Source organism: Otolemur garnettii, unplaced genomic scaffold (assembly GCF_000181295.1).
Source record: "Otolemur garnettii isolate 467f Iridium unplaced genomic scaffold, OtoGar3 scaffold00210, whole genome shotgun sequence".
Lineage (NCBI taxonomy): Eukaryota > Metazoa > Chordata > Mammalia > Primates > Galagidae > Otolemur > Otolemur garnettii.
The window spans coordinates 1,134,874-1,158,518 of record NW_003852605.1 but is presented as its reverse complement, the minus strand read 5'-3'; the positions used below and the strand labels follow the sequence as shown (position 1 = coordinate 1,158,518).

At 39.8% G+C, this 23,645-nt stretch overlaps 1 protein-coding gene across 3 annotated transcripts in view; it reads left to right on the top strand.

The window, feature by feature from the left end:
* The window catches only part of EFCAB14 (EF-hand calcium binding domain 14), a 43,174-nt gene extending 20,096 nt beyond the window's left edge, over positions 1 to 23,078 (top strand). Inside the window, exons 4-11 of one of the 3 annotated variants that reach the window (XM_003801423.3) lie at positions 2,165 to 2,263; positions 6,383 to 6,493; positions 8,452 to 8,556; positions 9,592 to 9,780; positions 11,374 to 11,460; positions 14,824 to 14,935; positions 16,175 to 16,300; positions 19,627 to 23,078. In XM_003801423.3, the coding sequence (XP_003801471.1) occupies positions 2,165 to 2,263; positions 6,383 to 6,493; positions 8,452 to 8,556; positions 9,592 to 9,780; positions 11,374 to 11,460; positions 14,824 to 14,935; positions 16,175 to 16,300; positions 19,627 to 19,802 (1,005 nt within the window). In that variant the 3' untranslated portion in view covers positions 19,803 to 23,078. The remainder of the gene's footprint in view (positions 1 to 2,164; positions 2,264 to 6,382; positions 6,494 to 8,451; positions 8,557 to 9,591; positions 9,781 to 11,373; positions 11,461 to 14,823; positions 14,936 to 16,174; positions 16,301 to 19,626) is intronic. The other 2 variants (XM_023507845.1, XM_023507846.1) reach the window with 2 other exon arrangements.
* The last annotated feature ends 567 nt before the right edge of the window (positions 23,079 to 23,645 follow it).

The window sequence follows — 23,645 nt, the reverse complement described above, 5'->3', positions numbered from 1 at the left end:
TCTAGAAAGAATGCTTGCTTTGTTTTCACATAGAAAACTGTGACTTCTCCATCAGTCTAGTTTGAGTCCTACTTCAATGAAGCCTATTCCTTTTAACTTATACTTATAATCTTTTCTAGGAACTTTATTTGTTCAGTATCATATTTAATGCTTAATTGTTTCTTTAGTGGGCCCTCACCTTGTCTCTCAACTATTGAAAGTTCCTTAAGGTGGAGAGATCTAGGAGTGTCCCTCAGTTCCTCTGTCTTCCTCACCCCTCTCATCTAGTCACAGTAAATCATCTCTACTGTGACTGCCTCTGCTACCGCTCAAGTCTAAACCATTATCTCCTGCCTGGACTGTGCAGATGTCCATCTTAATAGTCTCCCTATTTCCACTAACAGCCATAGTAATCTGTCTCCATTCATGTAATCATTGTGTTTACATTCCCCTTTCCATCACACTTCAAGGAAAGTCCATATCTTTGTTCTGGTTTACAGAGTCCTACCCATTCTGTCTCATTCCTGCATCTCGCCTTACCTCCTACTTGTCTCTCTCACTCTCTCTCTCTCTCTCACACACACACATATATTATGTAATCCTGCCACTGCCACATGACCTTCTTTCTGTTCTCTAAATACACCAAGCTCTTCCTGTACCAGGGCCTTTGCCCAACAATTTCCTCTGCCCTGAAATGTACTTCATCTAGTCTTCATATAATTAATTCTTTCTTATTATTTAGATCTTTAAATTTCATCTCCTTTTCAGGGCTTTCTCTGAGCAATCAATCAAACCTAGCTACCCAGTAACTCTCATCAAGTTACCTTATTTTAAATTTTTTCTAATGCTTCCTGCTATCTGTTTCTTATATAAAATAGTCTGTCTCATTACACTAAAATGTAAACACCACATCCTGACATCTGTGTTGTTCACCACTGGCATATAATAGAGCTCAATAAGTACTTGTTGCATTAACAAATGAGTGAAAAATCATCTTGAGGCTCTGAATTTATCTGTCCTAGGAGGAAAGAGGGAGACGAGAACCTGAGTTCCCAGGCTCCTCTCTGGACTCCTTGTTCAGACTACGCTACTGTTCACTTAGGGAGCTCTATTTGAATTCTTTGCATAGTACTTATTATTATCTGATTCTTTTCTCCTTTGTTTTTCTGTCTGGCACAGAGAAGATGCCAAACACTGGCTGAAGGATTAAGAAGGGAATCAGGTTCTGTTTTGGATTACAGGCATCAGTGTTTCCTACTGTGCTTGGCCTGTAGCAAGTGCCCAGAAACTTCCCTAGTTACTCTATGAGCCTGCTCCATATGTAATTACTCTTGGTAGAGCTGTGTTCTCACCCTAGACTTTGGAATAGGAAGGCAGTTTGGAACCAAGGATCTTTTGAGAATGTTTGGAGCCAAACTGCAAGGCTCTGCAGTCTAAAACCAAGTATTATATAGGTTCCCCTGTTCCCATTCAAAAGAGAAGTCCAGCTACTTAGAATTCTACCCCTAAGCAGCAGAAGAGAAGCCACATTTTGATGCAGTTCTTATTTTAATACTCTTCATTGCATCAGTTAGTGAGTCAGAGGGTATTTATTGAGCCCCTTCAGGATACAAAGTAGTACTTTGGGTGAGCTATTGAGTTTGAAATATTAATTACATTATTAAACCAAAACCAAATCCCTAAGTAGTTGAAAGTGCTGTTCAAGTTATCGAGGTACAGTTCCTGTAGACTATTTTGTGATGATGGGCTTTTACACTGTATGTTGCCACTTGGGCAGGAACAAAAGTTCAATAAATAACTGAGGTGTTATATTTTACCAAAATGAAATTTTGATGTGGCCCTTGATCATCAGCTTTCTTCCTGACCAATTGTTGAAGAATTGTGTGGTAATTACTATATATTTTAAGATTTTTGGGTCTTGTAGCTACCAGGACCAGGATAAAGAATAATGCTTGCCTTTCCTTCTCTGGCACTACTATTTAAATTAGACAGGGAAAAGGGGGGCATTATTGCTGCCCCCAGATCTCTAATCTGTTCAAGTAGTTCCTCTACTCCTATGAGCTAACAGTATCACAGAAATGCATAAAATCCAAGAGTGCCTTGACATCATCAACCACAGAGTTTATGAAGGAAGCATGTACTCTACAAACATTGTTTTTATTGTTTGTCACTGTTTTTCTTTCAGATTTCTCTGTTGACTTCTGCAGTAAACCGCCTCAAAGCCAACGTTAAGTCAGCTGGAGACTTAATCAGCCTGCCTGCCACTGTAGAGGGACTTCAGAAGGTAAGTGCTATGTATGAGTACTGAGATTAACCTGTGGCTGTAACTCTAGCTTCTTACAAGTTTTCTTTGAAAGCCTGACATTTGAAATCAGCTGCTCTAAGAAAGCAATAATAGAGTGTATTGTTGTGTTCTAAAGCATTAAGGGCAACTATGTTTTGGTCTGATTAGTTGGACCTTTAATTTGTAACAAGTTATGTTAGCTATGTTTTATGTGGATTTGTACCTTTTTATTTGGCTCTCCAAGTCCCAGAATTGCTTTGCATATATGGGTTTGCTTTTCAATACCTGAAAATGCTATTCAATTGGTCATTCACCATGTGTTCTTGAAAGCACACCAATGGTACATACATGAGACTTGCTCTAAATCTCTATTGTCCATGACTGAGAAAGAATCTGATGGGAAAAAATGATTTAGGAAATGGCAAAATTAAAAATTCCAGAAACAGCCTCGGCACCCATAGCTCAGTGAGTAGGACGCTGGCCATATACACTAAAGCTAGTGGGTTTGAGCCTGGCCTGGCCATGCTAAAGAACAATGACAACTGCAACCAAAAAATAGCCGGGTGTTGTAGGCACCTACAGTCCCAGCTACTCTGGAGGCTGAGGCAAAAGGATTGCCTAAGCTCAGGAGTTTGAAGTTGCTGTGAGCTGTGACACTGCAGCACTCTACCAAGGGTGACATAAAGATTCTCTGTCTCAAAAAAAAAAAAAAAATTCTGGAAACACCTAAGCGTTGGCAAAGATTACAGCAAAAGAAACTTTCAAACAGCTCTGGGACTATAAATTGGCAAAAATTACTTTGGAAAATAAATAGATACTATTTTAGAAAGGTAAACATGCATACTCTAAGCAAATCACTCCCAGGTATATACCCTAGACCAATTTTATTGGCACCAGGGACCAGTTTGTGGTTTTTTTTGCAGTTTCTGGCTGGGGCTGGGTTTGAACCCACCACTTGCGGCATATGGGGCCGGCGCCCTACTCCTTTGAGCCACAGGCATCGCCACCAGGGACCAGTTTTATGGAAAACAATTTTTTGATAGACCAGGGAGGGGGGGCAAGAATGGTTTGGGAGTGATCTAGGTGGTGATGTGAGTGATGGGAAGTGGCTGGGGCCGGGTAGGGTGGGATAGCAGCCCTAGACTCTAAGGCTGAGGCAAACAATAGTTTAGAATTTCTATTTACATGTTCTCTAGGACTTAGGCTTAGAGCAGAAGGCAAGGGCTAACCAGAAACATCGTACGTTGAGGATCCTTAGAGCTAGATGGGAAGAGTAGACGGGGTAGGAATGAAGAAGAAGGTTCCTAATTAGAACACAAAGAACAGCCTCCTCTGCAGCAGGAAATGGAAGGAGGGCTTCCCCAAGCAGTGGATATCAAATATAGGATCTGACCTTTAAGACCTCATGTATGATAAGTTTGATTTGATGATATGCCAGGTGATATAGGCATATGAGTTGTTTCTGCAAAGGAGTGAAAAATTTCTAAGTCACAAACAAAAACAAAACTTGCTCTTTCATAGCTCCACCATCTGTGTGTGCTCAGTCTCCATAATTTGCTACTTGTCCAATGCAGTCATCTGCTTACAACTTTAAAAAAACAAATGAGAGACACTTTGCTGAAGCCAGATTCATGCCATTGTTCCCTAAGCCAAGTAGGGAAAAGGCAGGCCTCTGTAGCCTTCAGTACAGAACCAGCTCTGGCAGTCTTGCATTAGAAAAGGAAATTGGTTTTTTCTTGCATTCATTAATTTAATAAACATTTGCGGAGCTTCCTCCAGCATGTACCAGGCACTTTGCACTTGGTGGGAATACTTGTTTCAGAGTTTGACTCCAGAGTTCACATGGCTCTGTCAGCTGCTTCCTCAAAACACAAAAAGATCTGAACAAGAGCTTACTCTCTATCTTCTGCATCCTCATGGGCTCAAACATCTAGCCAGTGAGGATTCTCAAACAGTAGGTGTCTTTGAATGCCTGTAGCTTATTTAACATTAGAGCTTACGTAGACAGTATGCCAGCTTGGAGACTTCCACCCAGTGTGTTGTCTTCTGCAAATCTGTGCATTTAGAACACCCGGCAACGCTTCCATTGCAGTTCTGATATAGTAGGTCATCTCAAATACCTAACTTTAGTGTATCTCATGTAATGTTTAAATGTTGAAATATCTTCTTGTTCTTTTGGACTCTTGGATATCAGTATAATAAAAAATGATTTGGGTTAAAAATACTAATGCACCACTATACAATTGTCAGCACGTTCTTGATAAAAGGCCAAAACCCACAAATAGTCACACTCTGGATGTTTCCTTAGGACAGGCCTTTTTAAAAAGATGGCTTCTGGGGTGGTGCCTATGGCTCAGTGAGTAGGGCGCTGGCCCCATATACCTAGGGAGGCAGGTTTAAACCCAGCCCCAGCCAAACTGCTAACAAAAAATAGCCGGACATTGTGGCAGGCACCTGTAGTCCCAGCTACCTGGGAGGCTGAGGCAAGAGAATCATTTAAGCCCAAGAGCTGGAGGTTGCTATGAGATGTGATGCCATGGCACTCTACTGAGGGTAATGGAATGAGACTCTGTCTCTAAAAAAACAAAAAGATGGCTTCTGAATTATATCTCCCAAGTTCTTAGTCCACTTGGGCTCCTTAAGCGTAATGAAAACAAAGTAAGCTATTCAGTGGCTGCTGAGGGGATTCTATAGTAAAGGAGGAACAAACGTTGCCAAATGGAATTTTTCCTCCTTCTCTACAATGTTAGGTTTCCCAAAGCCATGAATGGTTCTGCCTATTTTTGCTCAAAAGTTGTCATTTTCTCCTGACCTAGTGGCCATCTGGAATGTTAGCTCTCACCATCTGCCTGCCCACAGCAGGGCTTGACAGGCAGTTTGTGAGAGAGCCTTATGCATGGGTCCCAATTTATAAACTAATACTAAACTTGTCTTTAGGAATGACTTTGTTTTCCTCTAGGAGACATTCTTTAAATTGAGTCAGTTGTTTGAGAGATACTGTTACAGTATGTGCTACATGGAATTCATGGTTTGAACATATTTGAAATAAAGCCACTTATCTCCAATAGGTCAGTGTTTAATGTAAATGAAAATCAGGTCATATACTTCCATTAGAATGGCTAAAATTGAAAAGATATTGATGAGGATATGAAATGATGGGACCTCTCATACCCTGCTAATGGGAGTATAAAATGATACAACCATTTAGGAATACAGTTTGGCTATCTTGAAAAATTAAGTATAGGCTGGGTGCAGTGACTCATTCCTGTAATCCTGCACTCTGGGAGTCTGAGGTTAGTGGATTGCTTTAGCTCAGGAGTTCCAGACCAGCCTGAACAAGAACAAGACCCCATCTCTACTATAAATAGAAAAACTAGCCAGGTATTGTGGTACATGCTTGTCATCCCAGCTACTTGGGAGGCTGAGGCAAGAGCATTGCTTAAGCCCAAGAGTTTGAGGTTGCTGTGAGCTGTGACTCCAGGGCACTCTACCCAGGGTGACACAGTGAGACTCTGTCTCAGATATAAAATGTTAAGCATGATCTGCCATATGCTCAGCCGTTCACTGCCTAGGTGGTGTGATGATAAGAAAGCATCTGATAAAGGGAAATGAAAGCATGAAGTCTGCATAAATATTTGTGCGTGAATCTTCACAGCAGCTTTATTTGTTGTAGTCAGGTACTGAAAACAACCTAAATGTCCAGGTGAATAGATAAACTGATAAAGCCATATGATGGAATGCTCCTCAGCAGCATGCGGAGTCACGACAACACAGATAAGTCCCACTCATACTGAGTGAAAGAAGCCAGACTTGTAAAAGTGGTCTTCACCCACTGGTTCTGTTTGTATAAAATTCTAGAAAATGCAAACTGATTTATAGTGACAGAAAGTACATCAGTGGTTGCTTGAGGAATGGGAAAGAAGTACGCGAGGGTATGAGGAAACAGGAGGTGATGAATGTTTATTATGTTGATTGTGGGACTGATTTCACATTTGTATGTGTGTCAATAATCAGATTATACATTTTTAATATATGAAGTTTCTTGCATGTCGCTTTTGTCCTAATAAATCTTTTTAAAAGGAAAGAAAAACACTGACTTTTCTTCCTGTTTCTGTTCAGAGTGTAGCTTCCATTGGCAATACTTTAAACAGTGTCCATCTTGCTGTGGAGGCAGTACAGAAAACTGTGGATGAACATAAGAAAACCTTGGAATTACTACAGAGTGATATGGTAAGGTCTGCAAAAGGTCCTATAAGTCAGCATGCCCTGGCTCACTCTTTTTCTGTGGGAAAGTAGTGATACCAGCTTTCCACTGATATGAACAAGCCCTACTATAACACCTGTTTAAAAGAGCCAACAATCAAAATAATCAATTTATAATGATGGTTCTACAATCTGTGAATTAAGCAATTATGATGAATTAAAAGCAAAAAGTCTTTTGCAAACATGGTACTGGAGGAAATATAGTGATAAGACAGTTCTTGAGGATGGGATGGGTAGGACAGAAAATGGAAAAGAAGGCTGGGCACGGTGGCTCACACCTGTAATCCTAGCACTCTGGGAGGCTGAGGCAGGTAGATTGCGTGACTTGTTTCTGCCAAAAATAGAAAAACTAACTGGGTCTTGTGGCAGGTGCCTATAGTCCCAGCTACTCTGAAGGCTGAGGCAGGAGGTGGCCTAAGCCCAGGAATTTGAGGTTGCTGTGAGCTAGGCTGACCCCATGGCACTCTAGCCAGGGCAACAGAGCGAGACACTGTCTCCAAAAAAAAAAAAAAAGGAAGAAAGAAATGTCTGGGTCTTTTAACACTGCTGCAGATGTAAGCTATCCATAGTCATTCAGAAGCATTAATTAATTAATCACTTAATAGGTAACAGCTCTATGAAAGATTAATGAAGTGTAAAGGGGATGGCATGGCCCTTGCTGGGAAATGAGTTATATGTAATTCATCTGAAATCAGGATTATTCAAGGCACACAAAAGTTCCCTAGCCTCTTCACCAAGTTCTAGATCTGCCCCCTATATTATGCAAGCTTCAAAATTCTGAATTTAAACTAAGCATGTTGTACCAAGGAGGCTTAGGCTATGTTAGAGAGTTCTAGAAGGGAGGGTTTTTCAAGTTCTCCAGAACCAAATACTCCTCACTGTTATTTAGTGGGGCTAACCCAGAGGAAATAGCTTTGACCTGAGTGTCTAGGCACCTGATTCTAACTGCCACTGAGTAACAGGATGACCAGTAATAAAAGACACTTCTAACTCGGCACATCTTTTGTTATTACTTTCATATCCTGATCATTATATTCTCAAGTAATTATTTTCTAAAATATGTTTTTCTTACTAAAACTTCTCCTTTCCAGAACCATTGGTTATCCCCTTCCTCTTTTTCACTTTCATGTTGCCTTTTATTTTTTATAAAAGCAGGATTGGTAAATAGCTGTGATTTCAGATTTCAAGAAAGCAATTTATTTTTACCAGTTGCATTCTGCTGTAATTAAGTCTGCCTCTCTTAAACTTCCATGCTTCTAATCATAATCCTGCTGGCCTACTTTGTACTGAATAAGTCATAGTTGCGGGTTTTGGAGACTAAGCCATGAAAACTTTTTTTTCCCCACTGAAGGGAAAAAGAGCATATAAACTTGTACTTCAGTCTCTGAGAAAAGAGACTTGAACAGTGGGAAGGGAATGGCAAGGGAAGGGAACTCCTCAGACGAAATCTTGGTATGTGCTAAAAGGGAGAAACTAATGATGTGTGTGATTGGTTAGTTGTGCTCAATGACCAAAGCCAATGCTTACATGACTGGCTGCTCTTTTACCGTGCAAACCTCTTTAGTCCAGTGGAAATGATAACACTGCCCCAGGTTCAGACTGACTTGTCCCTGTAAAGTTATAATGATTGCGTGGTTTCTCTAGGAGTACAGGTAATGAAGGAGAGAAGAAATGGTTTCTAGGGAGTTTATTCCATTAAGAGACTTGAGAAATAGACTAGGAGAATCCCAGTTCCCTGAGGTAGGTAATCTAGGTGCTACTGGACCAGCTCATCCTTCAAACTGAGCAAAGTTCATGGTGACCCCAGGGGAGCCTAGTATAGGACTGGTCACACTGTATGGGCTTGGTAAATACTTGTGCATTAATCTGTGGATACAACCTAATAATTACTTACTGCCTACACTAACCTCTGTTCCTCTTAACAGGATCAGCACTTGTTGGGGGAGACTGATGATGACACCCAAATCATTCTATCACCTTCAGCCACATCAGAACTTGACAATAAAACCCACACTGAGAATTTGAAAGAGGTATTTTTTGTCTCTGGCTTAGCTCTCTGTGACCACAATGGGTCGTGGAGGCAGCTGAGTGTTGGGCCTCCACAGACATCTCCTGCTTTTATGTGGTGTTTGCCTGCCTGGGAACTGAGTATAGAGGAAAGTATGTTGGTATCTTGGGATCCATAATGCTATCTGTCTTTTCTTTAGCACACTGCATTTTCCCCCCTGCATGTCAATCAGTGGAATAAATTTCTTTTCATATGTAGACATAGAACAACAAGATCCCTAAATTCCTTATGAAAAATAGCAATCTGGGCAAGTTAAAAATGGATGGATAGCACATTAATCCAGAGTGGTGGCTGTTTGGAACCATATTAAATTCTAAGGATGTTAGAAAGCATATCCTTGAAAATCAGAATTTCCTAAAGTCTAAAGACTAAAAGGCAAGAGGAGAAAAAAAAGGATATTGAGTTCAGAATCACATTAAAGAGAATAAAAGAAATCTTCACTAAAAAGAATTCCTGTCCTGAGTTTAATGCTTTAAAATCTGTAGTCATCATTCCTTTTTAAGTAGCGATCTATACTAGAGGATGTCAATAAAAATAATTGAATCTTGTACTAAATAATGCACCACTTGTTATGGTTTTGTTACATGAGCCAATTCAGTAATTGGTATTGTTCCTAAGGTAGTTTTGTTCTGACAAATTAGGTTAATGGGCCTTGCAGTTAATAACCCAGCAAGCTTTCCCACCAGCAGGTGAGGTAAACACGGGGAAATCAATTCCCAAGCTTGCAGCTTCCGAGGACCAAAGGGTGAATCATGTAGGTAGTCCTCTTCCCTCTTTTCCCCTTCTGTCTAGCTGAGGTCAAACAATTCCAGAGGGAGTAAACTGAGAGCAATTTAGAGGGGTGAGGACAAAGCAGAGACAGAAAATTGATGGTCAAAACCAGGAAAAAGAGTTTACTTTCGTAACTTGACACAGTAATGGTTGTTCGATGCTGCTGGCCTGCATGTCTAACATATATCTGTAGTGGATGCCACAACTTGATTTATTTCCACTCTAGGATATCCTGTACCTACACAACTCTTTAGAGGAGGTAAACAGTGCCCTAGTGGGGTACGAGAGACAGAATGATCTTAAATTCGAAGGGATGAATGAGACAGTCAGTAATCTTGCCCAAAGAGTCAACCTAATAGAAAGCAATGTGGTTGCTATGAGCAATTTAGAAAAGAAAGACCTGTCCTCCAGCATGGTAAGCCCTTTTAGATCTTTTGTGACATGTTCTGTGTTGCAGCATGTTTTGTCTGTACATGGATGACATTCCACAACCTTTTTTGAGAACAGTTTTCTGGCGTATTTGAAAGGCTACACATTGGTGTTTTGTTTAATCCATGGCTCCCTTAATCCTTGCACCAGCCCTGTGATGTGAATGGCAGAGGCACTGATAGCTGGATTTGGAAGGGGCAACAGTGATATGGAGAAGTCCAGTTGCTTGCCAAGGCCTCACCACAGGCTGTTGGCAGAGATGACAAGCTTCCTATAATGTTACTTGTGATCCATCTGGTAGGGAAGCTGGACCTGGTCTTATTTCTAAGATAAGGCTTCTTGATCTTTCCTTTCTTAAGGTGTTAAGGACGGAAGCCATGACAGTAACACTATTGGAAAATCTTTTGCCATTTCTTTAAAATTGGCTTTCAGAATTATCCTGCTACTCTGTATATGTTAAAGGGAACCTTTTGCACATATCAGGAAAGTCATTTAAAACAGATCAAGTCATGCCAGGTCCCCAACTTAAGATATCATTCAGTCATGTTAACTAGCTTGATGAAAACATTTCAAATTATATATAAAACCAGCACATTGTACCCCATGATTGCATTAATGTACACAGCTATAATTTAATTAAAAAAAAAGATTCAATCTAACCCCCATTTTATATATAAGGAAATTGAGTGACCTACCTAAGTCGCTGATGCTGGCTTTCATGTTACCATTAATAAAATGTGGGTTTTTTTAAATCACCTTTCACATAAACATTGTGCATGATCCATATGGATTATTTTTTAGTAGCTAAAGGCCGTGCCCTTAAAGATTTCATACAGCAAAGACACAGGCATATATTTTGAAATGGAAACCAAATCCAAGAAATTGTACTATAAATTCAAGTAACCACCAAAGCTGGAAGCAAGCCCACAAATAAAGTCGAACTCTGGCACATGGAAAACAGTGTTTGAACTGGCTCTGCCACAGTAGAGCCTTGGCAAGTTGCCTGGACTTGGCTTTGAAGGGTGGAGTAGGAAGACCTGTTTCCCCTCCTGCTTTACAAGGGTGTGTAATTTACTACAAAGCTGTGAAGATTAAAGGAGCCTTATTTTTAAAAAGCCCTTTTGAACTCAGCTAAGTATGGGCTAGGAATTTTGGATGATGAGCATTGTGCCTTGAAGGTTTTCAAGACTTGTTATGAAAACTTGCCACCCTCAAGCTCCCCTGACTGTCTCTGCCTTCCCCACTATATTTTTCTCCAGCAGGGCAATTGGTAATAATATCCATCTGTCCTGCTGTTTCTTCCAACAGCGTCATACCCAGCATGGTTCTGAGTAAAAGTTCTATTGCCTTTTCTTCTTCAAAGTTCAAAAGTTTGTGACCGAACTACTACCAGCACCACTTTCAGCTGTGTCTCTTTGTGGCCTTTCTCCCTCTCTCCTCCCCATCTCTCACTCCTGTCATTTTTATTGAATGTACCGTGAGACCCTATAAATAAATTCCACCAATTTGTTTAAAAGTAATAGATGTTGAAGTTTTAATATTTGCCTTTTATCTTCCCTTGTTCTTTTTGCCCTTTAAGATGGGTGACAGAGCTGCCACTCTGAAAAGAGAGTCTTTGGATCAAGTGACCAATAATACAGATACAGTAAAAATCCAAAGCATAAAGGTAAATAAGGGGAGGCTTATAGCAGGGTGTGATGGCTCACCCCTGTAATCCTAGCACTCAGGGAGCCTGAGGAGGGTAGATTGCTTGAGCTCAGGAATTCAAGACCAGCCTTAACAATAGTGAGACCTCGTCTCTACTAAAAATAGAAAAACTAGCCAGGCATTATGACAGGTATCTATAGTCCCAGCTACTTGGGAGGCTGAGATAAGAGGATCCCTTGAGCCCAGGAGTTTGAGGTTACTGTGAGCTATGACACCACAGCACCCTACCCAGGGCAATAGAGTAAGACTCTGTCTCAAAAGAAAAAAAGAGGAGTAAAAAGTAAAGTACTTCCCCTGAAGTAAAAATAAATACATTAACTTCTCTCTGTGCTTTTAATCTTTTCAGAGTTGGATCTCCCATGCCAAAACTTCAAGACAAAGCAATTAGTAAATTAGTGTATTAATGAATAAATGAATACTTTATCAGATCCCTTCCCACTGCCAAGCATTTTGCTTGGAACTGAGGTGACCACATGAGCAAGACAGACACATGACCCCTATTCTGGTGGAGCTCAAAGTCTACCAGTCAGAAAATCATTAACATACGATTGCATAGATCATAAATCAGAAGTATGATAAATGCTACAAAGGCAAAGTATAGGAATAATCAGGGAGCTGTCAGAGAATCAGGAAGACTTCCCTAAGAAAATGACTTAAATTGGGCGGCACCTGTGGCTCAGTGAGTAGGTGCTGGCCCCGTGAGTAGGTGCTGGCCCCATATACTGAGGGTGGCGTGTTTGAACCCGCCCCAGCCAAACAGATTGCTTGTCATATCCCGACAGTTTAGTCGAGCATTATGGTGGGCGCCTGTAGTCCCAGCTACTTGGAAGAATGAGGCAAGAGAAATCGCCTAAGCTCAAGAGCTGGAGGTTGCTGTGAGCTATGATGCCACAGCACTCTACTAAGGGGTGACGAAATGAGACTCTGTCTCTAAAAAAAAAAAAAAGACAATGACTTAAACTAAGACAGTTATCTATACACAGATAATCTAAAAATGATGTCTAACCTAAAAAACATTTCCTCTTTTTAGATAGCAATCTAATGTATTCCTAGTCAGACTGGCTCAGGAAAAAAAAAGAAAAGAAAAGAAATGCAATTTACGGCTTGGCACCCGAAGCTCTGTGGTAAGGGCGCCAGACACATATACCGGGACTAGTGGGTTTGAACCTGTCCCAGGCCTGCTAAACAGCAATGACAACTACAATAACAACAAAAATAGCCGGGCACTGTGGTGGGCGCCAGCTTCTTGGGAAGCTGAGGCAAGAGAATCACTTAAGCCCAAGAGTTTGAGGTTGCTGTGAGCTGTGATGCCACAGCACTATACTGAGGGCAATATGAGACTCTGTCTCAAAAATAAATAAATAAGTAAATAAATAAAGCTAATGTATGCCTAGTCCATTTAAGAACTTCAGCCAGTTCCCTTCACCTTGTACCTTCCCCCTTTTAGTTCTTTGCAGATAAACTGTCAAGATAAGACAAGCAATCTGTGATACGCTTTGATATCCCAGATAGAAAGTTTGATTACAATATTATCCAGTTGTTTAATATAAACCCTGGGGTGAAGATAAAAGAAAATCCAGGAAGATTATTCGTCTCAGGTGCACATTGCATTTGAGAAGTTGAGAAGATAATGAGGTTCAGAAGAAAGGAACTGGAGACCTTCTATGGACTGGAACCACAGTACAGGCAGCTTTTGACGTGATGCTTTCCATCTTTATTTTTTTCTTCCTGAACAGTTTTATAGTCAGATAAAGTCACATATATTAAGGTTTTAATGCATCATAAGCTAAGCTTTGGGTGAGTTTCCTAACTGTTTCTGCAAAATTTTTTTTTAAACTTCCCCCTAGGGAATGACAAGAAAAAAATAAGAGCACAAAAAATGTAGCTGGTTACTATTAGAAAGTAATAGTGATTTCAGCAATAGTTCACATTTTAACAATAAACATCAGAATACAACACTAGTATTCACTTTTGCCTAAATTTCTTGGGTTTGCTTTAAGACCCTTTGTGTGGATTTTTTTGTTTGGTTGGTTGTTTGTTTTTATTTTATTTTATTTTATTTATTTATTTATTTATTTTTTGAGACAGAGTCTCTCTTTGTTGCCCTGTGTGGAGTGCTGTGGCATCATGCCTCACAGCAATTTCAAACTACTGGGCTCAAGCAATCCTCTGGCCTTAGTCTCCCGAGCAGCTGAGAGTATAGGTGCCCACCACAACGTTGACCCAGCTAGTTTTTTTTGTTTTTTTTTTGTTTTTTCTATTTTTAGTAGAGACAGTCTTGAACTCCTGAGCTCAGGTGGTCTGCCTGCCTGAGCCTCCCAAATTGCTAGGATTAAAGATGTGAGCCACAGCACCTGGCCCAGACCCTTTGTGTTTTTAACTGTCATCCCAGTATATTGCTTTTATCCTACCTCATCTAAACATCCTAACCATATATAATTTCTCCTTACCATTAATTCTTCACGCACTTAGTACCTAGTTTTTGTTACATATGTTCATATTTTAGTTCCCTAAATAAACCAAGAGTGAATACTCTATAGTAACTATTAGGACAGAAATAAAAAAATAGGAGAGAAATACATATTGAATAAAAGAAATGTATAGTAAGTTGATATTCTAGTTAAACATAGGATCAGGACCTTTCACACTAGCCTAAGTTGTTACAGAAATTAAGACTTCTCTCTTTTTATAATTAAATGTGTTTTTATATGCCACTCCGGATCCTGGGAATGAAGCTGGATGTGAGGGACTTTGAATTGAAGTATTGCAGCTTCTTCTTCATGTTCCTAACACTTCCTGCCACCAGTTGAATTGGCATCTGGGGGATAGAGGGAAGACGGGGAAACTGTGCTTTATTTTTTTTGTTTGTTTTTTAAGGCAGTAAGAGCATGAAACTCTGCCTAACGTGGTGTAGTCACAAGGTAAAGTAAGATGTTCAGGAAACTTATTTAGTTTGTGTGAAATAGCTCTGAAAAACAATATCCTACTCATTTAGGAAATGGGTGTCACGTAGGGACCTGAGCAAGGGTACATTTCCTTTATTGCTGAGACATGCACGCTTCCTGCATCAGCTGAAATGTTCACAATGAACCAGATCATCTGTGGCATAATGTTCCCTTAATGGTCTCAAATCCAGCCAGATACTCATCAATGCTGGGACCCAAAGATATCTTTGGTATTTGTTGATTCATTCCTTCATTGCCTTTGTAGGGAACCTACTGAGGGTCAAGCATTACATGCTAAATAGGTTCTGGGAATATAGCAGAAACTCATGAGGTCTTGCTTCCACCTTAATTAAACCTGTGATCTTTGTTTTGGGCAGAAAGAAGATAGTTCAAATTCTCAGGTATCCAAGCTAAGAGAGAAACTACAGCTGATCAGTGCTCTCACAAACAAACCTGAGAGCAACAGGCCTCCAGAGACCGCCAGTGAAGGTGAGAGCCGGCCAGCTTCTGAATATTTCATGCAGGCTTGGGCAGCCTACCTCCCACACAGGGAGCGGGGCAGGTGTTCCAGCAGTCCTGATCGAGCCCAGTGAGTGATGCCTGAGCGCACTGAGATGAAGCTGAAACACTTTGCTTTCATTTAGAAAAAGCCCATTTTGTACATGATTTGTACTCTAGTCTATTAAGGGAAGAATGGGTAATGTTTAGCTGGAAATAGACTTTTCCATGCTGTCTGCATCCAATTATAGGCAAAAATGTTACTGTCATAGAGGATATTAAACCAGCCCTAAATATTGTTTATGGGAGTCTTTTCATTTCTGTAAGTACATAGAATTTACTTTAAAATAAATACTAGTCCTTCTGAAAATCATTAACAAATAGTGATGGGATTGTTGGATTGGAAGGAACCTTCGCTTCAGGTAGGGACCTGCCTAATCAATATTAGCAGGTGCATCAACCTCCACTGATTTAGGACTATGAGGATGTAACCAAGGCACTGACTGTGTCAGCTTCAATCCCTCCCCCCCACACAAGTATCTTTTAGTTTGGAAAAATAATACAACCTCCTAGAATTCTCTTTTGGTCCGGAGACAGAACTACAGTGGGAGGCCTTGTGGCAGCACTGTTAGCACCAGGTTGTCTGCTCTCACATGTGCCCAGGCTGGGTTTACAGCACATCTCCCAGGATGTCATACACCTTTAATCTCCAGCCCCTATGCTGTTGTCGCTTGACAACTTTAAACACTTACCATCTAAACATGTATAATGCTAACTCGTACCATAAGATCTTCGATGAGACTTGCTTCAAACCTTTATGTAACATAATACTGATTGATCTTCACTTGCCCACAGACACATCTCTGTCTAAGCCAGTGGTTCTCAACCTTCCTGATATCGCAACCCTTTAATATAGTTCGTGTTGTGGTGACCCCCACACAAGAGGAGCAGTGTCTCTGTTCGCAGTACCATTAGAAATATGTGTTTTCCAAATATCTTAGGCGACCCCTGTGAAAAGGGAAAGAGTCATTCAACCCCCAAATGGGTCGCAACCCACAGGTTGAGAACCACTGGTCCAAGCCTTTACTTCACATAGTCACTATGCTACTTAATTTTCAACTGTTTTTCAAATAAATACACATGCAATTGCTCTAAAAGGTCACCTTCAATACTAATTTAATTTGATGTTAGAGTCAATAATACTAAATAAAGCCATATGTATTGTTGCAGACCAAGTACAGAGTTTCACATCAAAGCCATCAGCATTGCCAAAATTTTCAAAGTCTCCTGGAGGCCCTGTCAAGAAAGCTGCCCAACTAAGACCTGTCTCTCTACCAGGAATTTCTAGCATTAAAGGTAAATTTTTATATCATGGGATAATGATGGGAACATTCAAGTAATAGCTTTTTAATTTTTTCTTAACTTATAAAAAATTATACTTGACACTTAGCACTTCCTGTGGGCCAAATAGATATGCTTTATGTTATATAATCTTGATAACCTTCCTATGAACATAAGTATTCTTGTATTATACCCATTTTACTGATAGGGAAACTATCTAAGTCCACACAGCAAATAATTAGTTGAGGCGGAATTCAAACTGAACCTCTCTGACGCCAAAGTTTGCACTCTGAACCAATGTGCTGCACTGTCTCTCCATTAATATTGTTTAGGGTCCTCATTCATTCACCAAATGCCTCATTAGACCAGTTCTGACAGTAGAAATATGATACAAGATAAGATCTCTCTCTCTTTATTGCAATCTAGTGGAGAAGTTGTAAAAGCAAATACAATACAGTGAGAGTAGTAAAATAAAGCAAAATAAAAATTGACCCTGTTTGTCAGGGGCCTCCAAGAAAAGAGGGATTCTTCTGCCAAAAATCAGCAAAATAAACTTTAGTAGGGAAGATATGATTCACAGAAAGATAGGTTTGCTTTCCAACAGTGTGTGTTCTGTCCCTCATTGTTGTGCTTAGAGCCTCCTAATTTTGCATTTTCTAGCTACCTGGCAAATCACAGTTCCTGTCTACCTGCCTTCTTCCTCTGGCTCTTCTCTTTAGCTTACATACCATTCCACTGGGAAACATTTCCTTACCTCCCAGAACTGGATAATGCTTCTCCTGTGTGTACATATATTTTGTTTGCCCCTGCTTAACACCTGTCACTATGTTGTAATATCCTGTGCAGATACAAAATTTAACCTTCTGTAGGTAAGGACTTTATTTTGTTTACTCTGAGCTCCTAGCACAGTACTTTAAATGAATGAATGAGTCACCTACATGTTGCGATTAATTGCTTAAAGCATAGAAGACTTAAAAATTTATATCACCATCTAAATGGGATTATTGTTTTTTCTTATTTCTGATTTCTTTTTCCATTTTCTGGGGAAGAGAGAATGTTTAGGTGTATTTAATGGCAACACAAGTTGTTTCCTCAGCTCTCCATTTTTACATCAAGAATTGATGAGAATAGACAAAGTTTTATGCTTCAATACGCAACATAGGCTTTGGTGCTTTTCAAGTGACCTGAAGCAGCAATAATATTTTTATTTGAATACTGCCACCAAGTACATAGCATATTGTATAAACTCAGACCACACACGCGCGCACACACACACACACACACCAAAAAAGAAATAACAGCTCGCTGCTTGGTGGCAGACATTGGGAACAAGTGTATCACTTGCTTTTCTGGATTTCAGAGAGCTTCTGAAGTTTTATTAGCTCCATTGCTGGGTCTTTCTTAGAGTAAGAGTAGGGCCCAATCAGAAGCTTGTTTACAAGAATTCCTTGATGGACTAGACCTTACACTACAACTGTTTTCCCTCCCTTCAGGCCATTTTCTTTCTTCCTGAGTACCAAACAGCAAGAGGCCTATTAAATCTAGATGTGACATGGAATAAATGAAGAAAGTAAAGGAATAAAGGAAGATTTTTAAAGGGACATAAGCCTCACTGTCCTTCTTTAGTATTAGAGACTAAATCTTCTATTTGATTATGGACACATCCTTAAGTCCTTTTTAAATGTTAGATAATTGGCCTTTCTAAGTGTTTATTATGGGGCCCTCAAAAATATCAGAAGAGACTATTGATAGGAATTCTACAATTCTGTTGGTTCAAACAGTGCCTTAGAAATAAAAAAGAAGGTAGATCAACCAATAGTGTTGCCCTATTTCCTATTTACAAAAAAAAAAAAAAAGGAAAGAGGGCATCCTTTGAAGAGATACAGAGTCCTCTGGTTCTTTTTTTAAATTGAGATACAATTTCACGTACCGTAACAGTCACCCTTTTCAAATGTATAATTCAGTGGTTTTTTGCAGCCATCACTACTATCTAATTTCTAAACATTTTCATCACCCTAGAAGGAATCTCTGTACCCGTGAAATATACATGCCCAGCCCCTCTTCTCCCAGCCCCTGGCAACCACTCTCTCTATGGATTTCTTTATTTGGGATGTTTCATATAAACATGTGACTTTGTGTCTGCTTCTTTGTTCTAATATGCTTCTTTCACTTAGTATTAATTTTTTATGGTCTATTCATGCTGTAGCAAGTAATGATATGGCATTCCTTTTTCTGACTGAATATTCCATTGTAGTGACATTTTGTTCATTGATCAGTTGATGGACATTTAGGTCATTGTACTTTTTGGCTATTAGGAGTAATGCTGTTATTAGGAATAACATGCAGGGGTTGTTTTGTTTCGCAGTTTTTGGCCGGGGCTGGGTTTGAACCCACCACCTCTGGCATATGGGGCTGGTGCCCTACTCCTTGAGCCACAAGCGCCACCCAACATGCAGGTTTTTATGTAGACATAAGTTTTTGTTTCCCTTTTCTCTTTTCACTGAAGACAGTGCTGACCTATGAATGGAATTACTGGGTCATTTGATAACTTTTATCTTTTTTGAGGACTTCCCAAACTGTTTTCTAAAATGGCTGCACCATTTTACATTCCTATCTGCAATGTGTAAGGGTTCAGTCTACTTTTCTCGCATCTTCTCTATTACTTGTTTTCACCTGTCTCTTTGACTATAGCCATCTTAGTAATTATGAAGTGGTATCGCATTGTGGTTTTAAGTCTCTGGTTCTAGAGCCACTTTATTTCTGGATCCAGAGAGACAATATCCCATAGTAGAATAAGCACCAGAGACGGTAATAAGAAAAGTTGTATTCTAGTCCACTTAAGAGTTCTGTGACCTTAAGCAAGTTATTTTTCTCTTAAACCTTTGGATTTCCTATGAAAATGAGAAAACTGTGAGTGTTTGGGATTGTTCCTCCAATGCCCACCCAGTCGTCTAATAAGAAATCTCACAGTATGTCACAGGCTATTTTATAAGCTAGAGCCTTAGGACTCTGCATTCCTTTTCTCCCCTTCAATTTAAGAATAAAGTCTGAAAAATGTAAAGGGAAGGCCCTGGACAGAGAGAAAGCCATTTCATTCATTTTTCCTGTGATCTTCTGTCCCTGCTTCTGTCTTAGGATATAGTGCCATATCGTTTTCCTTTCATCCTTAATGGATCAAAAATTAGTCTTTCTGATTTATGGAAACCCTAAACTTTACCTTTTGGAAACAAAATACAGAAAGTAGCTTTTCTCTTAGTGCCTTAAATTCAATTGAGGCTACTTTGATCTGAATTTAGCTATATGTGTAGACATATATATATTTTGTAATTCCTTTTTGACAGATCTTCAGGATTTATTCCTCAAGACTGGCCAGGACGTGGATGGGAAGCTGACCTACCAGGAAATCTGGAACTCACTAGGTTCTGCCATGCCAGGACCAGAGAGCTTGAAAATATTTGATTCCGATGGAGATGGAAGATACTCATTCCTGGAGCTAAGAGTAGCTTTAGGTGTCTAGCCTCATCAGGCATATTTTAGAAATGGCTGTATACCCAGGACTGCCTAATAACTACTGACCTAACAAAAACAGCCCTTACCCATCAGTCCTCTAGTCCTCCTAACTATTGTAGCAGACACATTGCCACCTTTTAATTATTTGAAGAAGCTGTATAAAAGTTATTTTTTTAAGAAAGAAGACCATTTTACTTATAATAAATATGATGTTCAGAAATTAATGATTTCCTGGCACCAGTAAGATCTTACATTTTTAAATTGACAGAAAAAAAAATAAAGCCCTCTCTTTTTCCTTTCCTTTTTTTGAGGGGAGGAGATCTTATCTTTAAACGTGGGTAATGTGTATATAGAGAGAATAAGCCACCTTTTATATTTCACATAAATTTGCCTTAAATTAGCTGCACTTTACAGAGACTCAGAAAATGTCTTTTCTTTAAAAGATAGGCCTTTTCTGTTTGTAAATATTTAAAAAGAAAGGGTTGTGCATATAGTGTGGAAAGTTGGAAGAATGGCTTCGAACAAGACATGAACAAATGACTTGTTATTAAAAATTGCTAATCTAATCTGGGTAGCAGTTGAAACTGTGTCCACATCTCCTTAAGGCATCCTCAAAGGCCCAGATGCTGCAATGGGGTTTGGCCTGGTGGCTGGGGGAATAGATTCAGGGAGTAAACACTGAAAACAGTGCTGACCCCAGGCTCAGGAAAGTAGGATTCTGGTCCTTTGTTCCTATTCCCTCACACAATCCCAGCCTGGGAATCAGAAATCTTATTGGGCATTTTTCTCAATTGTAATGCTATTTCAGGGTTTATGAGCCTAAAACCTTATCCATTTTCCCTCCTAGGTAAGCTAGCTTGTCTTCCCCCACCCACCCACCCACTCAAGTTTATCTTAAAGTTATAGCTGGCTTCCATCTCCAGTTCCATTTTCATTCTGAATGGCAGGGCTAACGTCCCTGGGTCACTGTCTCAGATCGACCATCCCAGAGCTTTAGAGGAGAGTTATGCCTCTAATTTTGACCCAGGAAACCATACCCCATGAGATTTTACCTGGCAGCTAATGAAGAACCTGGTATGATTCTCTATGGGAAGAATAAGGCTAAAAAGGTTCTAAAATGAAACATGAAATCCTATTCAATATCCTTACAATTAGGCTTTCTGTCCAGAGGATGCCCAGCTATGGTGGGGCAGGACTGAAGCCAGGGACTTCGTATGATGGTAACAAGTTTTTACAAATCTAGTACAAACAAGTGCAATGCTCCCTTTTAGTACTTCTGTAGACCTGGCACAAAAGGGCTGGAAGGATAATACCTCCATGTCCTCTGTGTGTTGAGTCTAGACTTTGTGTTGCTACTAGAAGCAGTCTTTGAACAACACAAAAGGAAAAAATTATGTAATAACCTTGCTTTAGGCCAAGTCAGGGAGAAACTAGAGAGGATTTCATGGCATAGACTTCTTTAGTAGAGATCATTTCCTTTTTGACTTTGTCCAAGTTGCCCTGTCAGCCTTGAATACAGTCTAGTACCCTTAAATATTTAAGGGCTGCTTATTTTCTTTATGATGTTCATTTTGGTGTTGACTAATTTTTTTGGGGGGGGAACTATTAAAATTTAGTTAAAGCAAGATGGGTCTTTTCCCGTGAATGTGTCTGCTTATCTCATAACGGTTTATGATTCTCCTTTTTATTTTTCCTTAACATTTCCCTTGTTCATCTCTATTTCACTTTCTTGGAAAGGTTAAAGTGTGGATAGAATTAGCCTGACACTTTAGATAACTTGAAAATAACTCTTACTCTTCTGGCTGCCTTCCGTGCCCCCCCACCTCGCCTTTTTTTTAATATATATGTCCTTACAGACTTTATAACAACCAAATAAAATACTAGCAATAAATTGAATTATACTGCTGTATTTGTATATACTGTACCATAAATAGTATGTCTACCTGGAAGGTATTTTTTTCAAGAGCTGATTTATATGAAATATACTTGAGGGTAATGTAGCTTGTCCTTTTTAGTTTCAAATTCTTATTCATAGGCAGATACTTTGAAGACACTTTTAACTCTTTGTTGTATGTACCTTTCTTTTGCATCAAATAGTAGAGGGAGAAGTCCATTTTGTTTTTAGTTTATCTTCTGTTCTTCTACCTCGCTAAGGCTTGTGTGACTAGCATCATCCCTGAGCCAGCGTGTAGTACCCACCATCTTCTTCTCCTGCCAAGTTTGGCAGAGGTGGTTAGGCTGTGCTATGGGAACTATAAATACCTTTGTCATTCTGCCTGAGAAAGTACCGGATCTTCCAGGCAGAAGCAGGGTATCCTGAACTTCTTTGCTCTAATTTAAATAGATTCACTGGCTTAAGAAAAGAGCCCCAGAAGCCTATATGTTGTTAATTTGGGATTTTTATTTGTCTTAACTTACCCAGCCTGTGACTTGGGTTCACCTGTAGTCAGCTCCAAGAGGAAGACTGGGTAGTGGTGGTGAAATTGGCTTTGGTTTTAAATCCTTTTACCTTTTTAGTCTGGCAGCTTCTACTGCTGCTTTACAAAGTTACCCAAAACACTGCTTCTTGGTCCTTTTTTTCTTTTGCCTTGTACTCACTGATAGGTTTACTAAAAGAGCCTCCTCATAAAACAGAGAGGCAAAAAGGTAGTATAGAAAGAGAAGAGCCAAAAGAAGAGAATACCTGACTTGGAGATGACTACAGTATCATTCAAAGGGCAGGGGGGTGCCTGCTACTCAGGAATGTGTCTGATGCAACAAAGTTGAAAAGTAGACCCCCTTCACCTGCTGCTGGCCATTCTCCCTTCCACTGGAGTTTCTTTTCTTTATGGTTGCTATACATAACTCCTGCAGCCCCCCTCACTGGTCCCACTGGTCACAGTTGAAGATTTTGACTATGATGGGCTCATACTTATAATGGCCTGTTGAGTTGTTTTTAGTGTCAGGTGTTGTTTGCTACACAGCTCATTGGCTTGCTTACCAACACCAGCTAGATGTGGTCTCTTCTTTTACATCCAAACCAGAACACGTTTGGGTATTCCTAAGACTTTATAGAGCGTGTATTGTTTGTTATACGAACCTAACCTACCTTGTTGTTTTCTCATATTAAGAAATGTAAATCTACTTTGTTTTGGTGGAGCTATTTTGGTAATGTATAAGCAATTTTTGTTCTGTTTGGAGAGTGAATTCAGGGTTTCTATGACTTGATTTGAGCTTTGCTTATTTCATATCAGTAATATAGCCATTTTAATTTATCTAAATAAAACATTTCCTTTTTCTCTCACTGTGTCTGAGTAAAGCCTCTCCCACTTCCCTAGTTACTAAGGAAAAAGTCTGCTTTGAACCCTATTTTCATGAACTCCTTTTGAAAGCAAGGAATTAACAGATGGTGGGCACAAAGTAATATTCAAGAATCTGCTTTAGGGGCAGCACCTGTGGCTCAAAGGAGTAGGGTGACAGGCCCATATGCCAAGGTGGCGGGTTCAAGCCCAGCCCTGGCCAAAAACTGCAAAAATAAATAAATAAATAAATAAAAATGTGGAACTCTGGATATCAGAAAGCCCCCAAATTAAACGAACTGAAATATATATATATATATATAATATTTGAAAAAGAAAAGAATCTGCTTTAAGGGACTGGATGTGGTGGCTCACACCTGTAATCATAGCATTCTAGGAGGCCAAAGTGGGTGGATTGCTTGAGCTTGTGTATTCGAGACCAGCCTTTGCAAGACTGAGATCTCATCTCTAAAAATATAACTGGGTATTATGGCAGGTGCCTATAGTCCCAGCTACCTAGGAGGCTGAGGCAAGAGGATTACTTGAGCCCAAGAGTTTGAGGTTGCTGTGAG